This window comes from Triticum aestivum, chromosome 5D (genome assembly GCF_018294505.1).
Source record: "Triticum aestivum cultivar Chinese Spring chromosome 5D, IWGSC CS RefSeq v2.1, whole genome shotgun sequence".
NCBI classification, from domain to species: domain Eukaryota; kingdom Viridiplantae; phylum Streptophyta; class Magnoliopsida; order Poales; family Poaceae; genus Triticum; species Triticum aestivum.
Window position 1 is genome coordinate 328381367 of NC_057808.1, and position 7835 is coordinate 328389201.

Sequence of the window (7835 nt, forward strand, 5' to 3'; positions counted from 1 at the left end):
GTAACAGGAGACAGGGGACACGATGTTTACCCAGGTTCGGGCCCTCACTATGGAGGTAATACCCTACTTCCTGCTTGATTGATCTTGATGGATATGAGTATTACAAGAGTTGATCTACCATGAGATCGTAATGGCTAAACCCTAGAAGTCTAGCCTGTATGACTATGGTAATGAGTATCTCCATTTTCGGACTAAGTCCTCCGGTTTATATAGACACCGGGAGGATCTAGGGTTACATAAGGTCGGTTACAAAGAAAGGAATCTACATATTCGGTCGCCAAGCTTGCCTTCCACGCCAAGGAGAGTCCTATCCGGACACGAGTGCAGTCTTCGGTCTTCGTATCTTCACAGCCCATCAGTCCAGCCCATGGCTAACAGGCCGGACGCCCGAGGACCCCTTAGTCCAGGACTCCCTCAGGCGCCGCCATGTTCAGGCCGGATCCATCTAGATCTGGCGCTTGGATGTTGTCGGCCGGTGCAGGGTAGTGGTCTACGCCGCTGGCCTCGTCAGATCGTTAGATCCGGTGCCTGGAGATCTACGGCGGCTGCCCTTCTTGATCCTCCTTCCTGGTGGGTTGAGCCCCATGGCACTTGCATCTCTGATGGTCTCGGTTCGTCTCGCTGTCGGATCCGGAACAGTCGGAGGTTTGGTGGTATAGGTTGGGGACCGAAGGAAACTTTGGCTGGCTGGTCCGGCCCGGCATCGGCAGCGTCCCTCGACGCCGTTACCCTCCCTGCGGGCGAAGCCGAGATCCCTCCTATCTATTGGTAATCGTAGCATAATTTAAAATTTTCCTACGCTCACCAAGATGCATCTATGGAGTCTACTAGCAACGAGGGGAAAGGAGTGGATCTACATACCCTTGTAGATCGCGAGCGGAAGCGTTCCAATGAACGTGGATGACGGAGTCGTACTCGCCGTGATCCAAATCACCGATGACCGAGTGCCGAACGGACGGCACCTCCGCGTTCAACACACGTACGGTGCAGCGACGTCTCCTCCTTTCTTGATCCAGCAAGGGGGGAGGAGAGGTTGATGGAGATCCAACAGCACGACGGCGTGGTGGTGGATGTAGCGGCTCTCCGGCAAGGCTTCGCCGAGCTTCTGCGCGCGAGAGAGAGGTGTTGCAGGGGAGGAGGGAGGCGCCAAAGGCTGTAGTCTGCTGCCCTCCCTCCCCCCCCTTTATATAGGCCCCCAAGGGGGGTGCGCAGCCCTTGGAGATGGGATCTCCAAGGGGGGGGCGGCGGCCAAGGGGGAAGGGGTTGCCTTGCCCCCCAAGGCAAGGGGAAACTCCCCCCCCTAGGGTTCCCAACCCTAGGCGCATGGGGGGGAGGCCCAAAGTGGCGCCCCAGCCCATTAGGGGCTGGTTCCCCTCCACTTTCAGCCCACGGGGCCCTCCGGGACAGGTGGCCCCACCCGGTGGACCCCCGGGACCCTTCCGGTGGTCCCGGTACAATACCGATAACCCCCGAAACTTTCCCGGTGGCCAAAACTGGACTTCCTATATATAATTCTTCACCTCCGGACCATTCCGGAACCTCTCGTGACGTCCGGGATCTCATCCGGGACTCCGAACAACTTTCGGGTTTCCGCATACATATATCTCTACAACCCTAGCGTCACCGGACCTTAAGTGTGTAGACCCTACGGGTTCGGGAGACATGCAGACATGACCGAGACGCCTCTCCGGTCAATAACCAACAGCGGGATCTGGATACCCATGTTGGCTCCCACATGTTCCACGATGATATCATCGGGTGAACCACGGTGTCGAGGATTCAATCAATCCGTATGCAATTCCCTTTGTCAATCGGTATGTTACTTGCCCGAGATTCGATCGTCGGTATCCCAATACCTAGTTCAATCTCGTTACCGGCAAGTCTCTTTACTCGTACCGCAATGCATGATCCCGTGACTAACGCCTTAGTCACATTGAGCTCATTATGATGATGCATTACCGAGTGGGCCCAGAGATACCTCTCCGTTTACACGGAGTGACAAATCCCAGTCTCGATCCGTGCCAACCCAACAGACACTTTCGGAGATACCCGTAATGCACCTTTATAGTCACCCAGTTACGTTGTGACGTTTGGCACACCCAAAGCACTCCTACGGTATCCGGGAGTTGCACGATCTCATGGTCTAAGGAAAAGATACTTGACATTGGAAAAGCTCTAGCAAACGAAACTACACGATCTTTTATGCTATGCTTAAGTTGGGTCTTGTCCATCACATCATTCTCCTAATGATGTGATCCCGTTATCAATGACATCCTATGTCCATAGTCAGGAAACCATGACTATCTGTTGATCAACGAGCTAGTCAACTAGAGGCTTACTAGGGACAGGTTGTGGTCTATGTATTCACACATGTATTACGATTTCCGGACAATACAAATATAGCATGAATAATAGACTATTATCATGAACACAGAAATATAATAATAACCATTTATTATTGCCTCTAGGGCATATTTCCAACACTATCCACATCTGAATCCCTCCCGGACGAAAGTCCAAAATTCAGTCTGGATTGGGCGGCGGCGACGCCCTGCGCGTCGTAACCTCCATGGAGGCGCCGTCTTGGGAGGCTTAGATAGTCGGGGGAGAGATGCTATGGGTGGTGGGCGTCGCGTGGCTCCAGCAGCAGCGTCATGGTGGCGTTGATGGCAGAGAGGCTTGGCAAGGTCGGTGCAATAGTTTTGCTCTGAGGATGGACCGAGAGATGATGGAGGTGACGGACCTTGCAGCGTGTGGTGCTTACTGGGAGTGTGCCTAACCGGTGTGAACCCAATCCAGGTAGTGGCTTGGAGGGGACACCCGGCTTTAGATGTTAGGCTTTAGTGCGATGTCTGTTTAGTATTAGGCCCGGACATTCGGCACGCCTTCATCAATGGGATAGGAGTATCAACGGTGTTGCCAAGATAATGGCTTCAGGCTTGTTAATGTATCACCTTGTATGGTCTTTGGGAATAGTTAATACTCCCTATGTCCCATCTATGTCCCATAATATAAGAGCGTTTTTTACCCTACACTAATGTCAAAAGCGCTCTTATATTATGGGACGGAGGGAGTAATATGGCTGCATGCATCGTCCAAATGCAGAGGCCGGGGGTGCATCCTCCTTTTCTAAAAAGAAAATTAATTGCTCAACGAAAATATCAAATATAGAAGTTCACACAAACGAAGTGAATCGGAGCTAGCAGTGTAGAGCACTTCCCCTCTTCGGCTGTTGGCGGCAACCACATCAAGACACCACCCGTGGTTTGATAACAAGCCCATCATCCGTCTGGCAGCCAAGGGTAGTTGGCGCCAGTATCATCCGCTGCAACACCACCCACACTTATATAAAGGCCCAGCCGCTCAAGCCTCTCCTCAAGTCTTTCTCCGTGAGCTCTCCTGCATCCGCACAGCCCCGGAACATTTCTTGGTCTGTTGGTCGATCGGTTCCGGTTGCCTTCACCATTAGTACATCCACCTCGGAGCTCCTATGGCTGCGCAATCTTGGAACCCTTTCTCTTGCTGCGTCCGCGGGGCAGCCGTGGACGGCGACGACCACTGCGAGTCGCGGAGGGGGAATAAGGGCAGCCCGAGGTCGCCGCTGAAGAACCTGAGCTCGTCGGGGACGCTGTCACCGGAGGAGCTGTCGCTGACGCTGTCCGGCTCGAACCTGCACGCCTTCACCTACGCCGAGCTCCGAGCGGCGACGGCGAGCTTCTCGCGCGCCAACTACCTCGGCTGCGGCGGCTTCGGCCCGGTCTACAAGGGGGCCGTCGACGACAAGCTCCGCCCCGGGCTGGCCGCGCAGCCCGTCGCCGTCAAGTACCTCGACCTGGAGTGCGGCACGCAGGGACACCAAGAGTGGCTGGTGAGTGCGAAGCAGAGCTCTGATCGATCAAATGCTTTGCGAGATTGATTCGGCTGCTAACTGATGGCGGAATATTTTTGCATGTTGTTGCAGGCAGAGGTTTTCTTCCTTGGGCAACTGAGGCACAAGAACCTGGTGAAATTGATCGGGTACTGCTACGAGGACGAGCATCGAATGCTGGTGTACGAGTTCATGAGCGCCGGGAGCTTGGAGAAGCACCTCTTCAAAAGTGAGTTCGTGAGACCAACAAGTCAAACAAATTTGTTAAATTAATTAAAATTTTGCATGTACTACATGAGCGATGAGAAGTTCCTGTCCTCTGCCTTCATTCTCTGTTTCCTTTCTGTTAAGTGAAGGGGACAGAAGAGCTGTTATGTGCCTTGCAAAGGAACACGTCAATTTTTCAATTAGATTATTGCAACAAGCTTGTTGGTGCTTTCAAGTTGTACAACTCTTGGTCAATGTGGAGTGCTTAACTGACAAGAAGCATCCTACCATCTTCAGGTACCAATGGTTCTCTCCCATGGATGACAAGGATGAAGATCGCCGTCGGCGCGGCAAAGGGCCTCGCCTTCCTCCATGGTGCCGACCCGCCGGTGATCTACCGCGACTTCAAAGCCTCCAACATCTTGCTCGACTCGGTAAGCCACACGTAATCTTCAGGCTTTTTCAGTTCCAGCACTAAACTGAAATGTCACCATCGTCTGGGAACAACACGTCGTCACCTCCCATGACTGTAGAATTATTACAGGGTCCAACAAAAAGTTAAATCTTGGTTCCTTCAAATTCCAGGCTGCCACCAAACATTTTACTTTTATTTTCCAAATGCTTTTTGAGTCCTCATTTTGAAAGCTTCTAGTCATATAGCTGGCACAGACAACACCGACGTGAGTGGAACTTGGAAGGTTCTTGGATGCATGATAAACTTGAGAAATACAGTCTGCCCTACCCCCACATCACCGCCTAATTAATTGAAACATAGCTACCTATCACTGTCCAGCTTACACAAATAGATACCCTGCAAAGTGTAGAGACATATAAACAGTAATCTTCTTATTTCATCTTATCTTTCTTTGATAATCTCAACTGCCAGACGTTTCACCTAACCAAATTTGAACTTCTGTTACTTCAGGACTACAACACTAAATTGTCAGACTTTGGGCTGGCCAAGGATGGGCCTCAAGGCGACGCAACACACGTGACAACACGTGTAATGGGGACACACGGGTATGCAGCGCCCGAGTATATCATGACGGGCCACTTAACCGCCAAAAGCGACGTCTACAGCTTCGGTGTTGTGCTCCTGGAGCTACTCTCAGGACGACAATCCGTGGACCGTGCACGACGACCAAGGGAACAAAACCTAGTGGACTGGGCTAGGCCCTATCTCAAACGGTCGGACAAACTGCACCAGGTGATCGACTCAGCCCTCGAGTGTCAGTACTCGTGCAAGGGTGCTGAAGTGGCTGCGCTGGTGACATACAAGTGTTTGAGCCAAAACCCCAAGTCCCGACCATCCATGCGTGAGGTCGTCAAGGCATTGGAGCCTGTACTCGACATGGATGACTTTTTTCCAGCGGGACCGTTCGTGCTCACCATCGTTGTCGAGGATGACAAGGTGATGGACATGAAGGTGGAGACTGAGGAGAAGCACCAAAGCCATCACCAGAACCATCAGGATAGGCACCGACATAAGTACCCCGAATCAGCGATCCACGGTGACATTGTGATCCATGGAGACAACAGACAGGTTGCCGGGTTCACCGGTGCGTTGCGGCGACAACAGAGGACGTTGAGTTACCACCGGGAAAGAGGGGCTTAAAAGTTAAGAGTATGGTAGGGGAAGTGCGCATGATTGTAGATAGAAGTATGTATATGTACATACTATTGAGATGTGATGCGGTATCACATCGTTTGTTTAGAAATTGTGGATGGTGTTTCTTTCTTCTCTTCAAAATAGTGGCAAACATACAAAAGTTTGGTTCAGATTTTGGCCAAGTTTGTTGTTCAAATATGTGTGCAAAACTGCAAATGAATGAGTCTACCTGATGCCACATGCTCATTACTTTCACTTTACTGAAAAAGGCTTTCGCCCCGCTTTATATATAAAGCATCGACCAACAACAACCCGATACAAACGCACGCTACCACAACACACGCACACCCCCAAGGCAAGATACATAAGCGCTGAGCGCAGCAACACCACCCCAAGCACTACAAGAGCAGCCGGGTCCTCGCCCGTGAACACGCCACCGCGAAGAGATGAAGCTGCATATGACGAACCGTGGGCTCCAAGGCGGTGCCTTCAGGAAGGAAACGACACCGGAACGCCCTGTGCTTTCAAATAGTTGGTCCAATATTGTAAACCGTTGGCAAGTGAATTGATAATCTGAGAGGAAATTGACACATACAAGCATATACTTATTTCTTAAAATATTAGAGGCAAAATACTGCAAGACCACAAGTTGAAATTGATGGCCTCAGTTAATGATGTCAAGCTGGATAGGGCATGTACACGTTGCATCCGTAGAACAGTAATGTGTTCTAGCCGCCCTGTGCTTCTGCCCGGCAGTATCTTCGTGCCGTTTTTGCGCCTTTTTGGTTCTAATTTATGTTGTTTGGTCTTCTTGCGATCTGCTTTTATAATATGAGACCTTTCTTATGAATTTTTGCCGTTCGGATGTGTACTTTGATTATTGCTTTATACATAAAAGTGAAGTGAATGCGTAATTCAAGACTATTATTTATTATCGTTTACGCCTCATTAAGAAAGAAAAAGAAAACTACTACTAGTATCTCTTACTGGCCAGATCGATCAGAATCAGCTGACCAATTTGGCCAAGCAATAGACTTAATCAGTTATTGACTTTCAAATTTCACTCGCCTAATTGGTTTCTGTCTCCTACAAGAAACCTATACTCCAGTCCAAAATTCTCCCCAAAAAAACACGAATAGACAGCGGCTGGTACAAACTAGAGTCATTTACATGTCAGAAAACAGATACTTGGGTACGTATGGTAGGCTAAACTCACATGGTAATCTTGGGTAGTCAGAACTAATAATCACGAGCACGTATATGCTTGCATCACGGGCATGCAGTGAATCGGTAAGGATTCAGAGACCATCCTACGGAGTACATCGCTGGCTGGTCTTGGTGTCTTGGATCAAAACGTAGACAGCAAGCTCACCCTCCAAGATATTTTCCGGCTTGTTTTGCTGCTCAGTACTGCATGTCACATCATTCTTGCGAGTCGTAGAACGAGCGGAGAGATGTGTGTCTACTCGTACGGGCGACTGGTCTGAAAAGAAGAAATGCAGGAGCACTGTACAGACGACGACCTAAAAGCCTGAACCAATGCTAAATAAGTATCTCATCGATATGATGCACGCTAGTCAGTCAGCGGACCTGGTTGGAAGGAAATATCTATCCACAATTAATGAAGTTGAGGTGTGTATCCACACTTAACCCTAAACTGCTAATGGACAATGTGTACAAGATTCTGTGAAGAAATGAAGAATAAGAAGCCGGCCTAATCCAATTCAGAACAGGGGACAGTAGGCGGAAAGAAGATTGTCCCTTCAATTATACACATCATGATACTTGGATGGATTTGATTCTTTTTCTTCCACAAGTTTCGTCTGATTTGATTCAAGCATATCAAACCGTCGTATTTCTATTCCTTGTATGAAGTCTCTGTTTTTTTTCTGCGGGGAGCTTGTATGTAGTCATCATTATTCTTATTCACAACTGAATAAGTCGCTGTACGCTCGTAATATTCCTCACGCAGGCCAGTCGGTCGGGAGTGCAAATGCGCTGCGACTGCATGATGTAAACATTGTGCACCACTTTCTTGCGCGCGCCGCTTGCTCCTGATGTCAACCGATGACGGCATGATGCAAAGTCGTCTCGGCAACCTGGGCTTCCTTCGCCTCAACAACTCACCAAATCCAGACCTCGCTTTCTTCT

The 7835-nt window shown here is 49.9% G+C and overlaps 1 protein-coding gene across 1 annotated transcript; it reads left to right on the forward strand.

Annotated features, from left to right (window-relative positions):
* The first annotated feature begins 3399 nt into the window (after nt 1–3399).
* Nucleotides 3400–5935, forward strand: LOC123124801 (serine/threonine-protein kinase RIPK). The gene is made up of 4 exons (XM_044545356.1): nt 3400–3868; nt 3962–4097; nt 4373–4509; nt 5001–5935. The coding sequence occupies exons 1-4, from the start codon at nt 3491–3493 to the stop codon at nt 5688–5690; spliced, it is 1341 nt and encodes a 446-aa protein (XP_044401291.1). The 5' UTR covers nt 3400–3490; the 3' UTR covers nt 5691–5935.
* Nucleotides 5936–7835: the final 1900 nt, after the last annotated feature.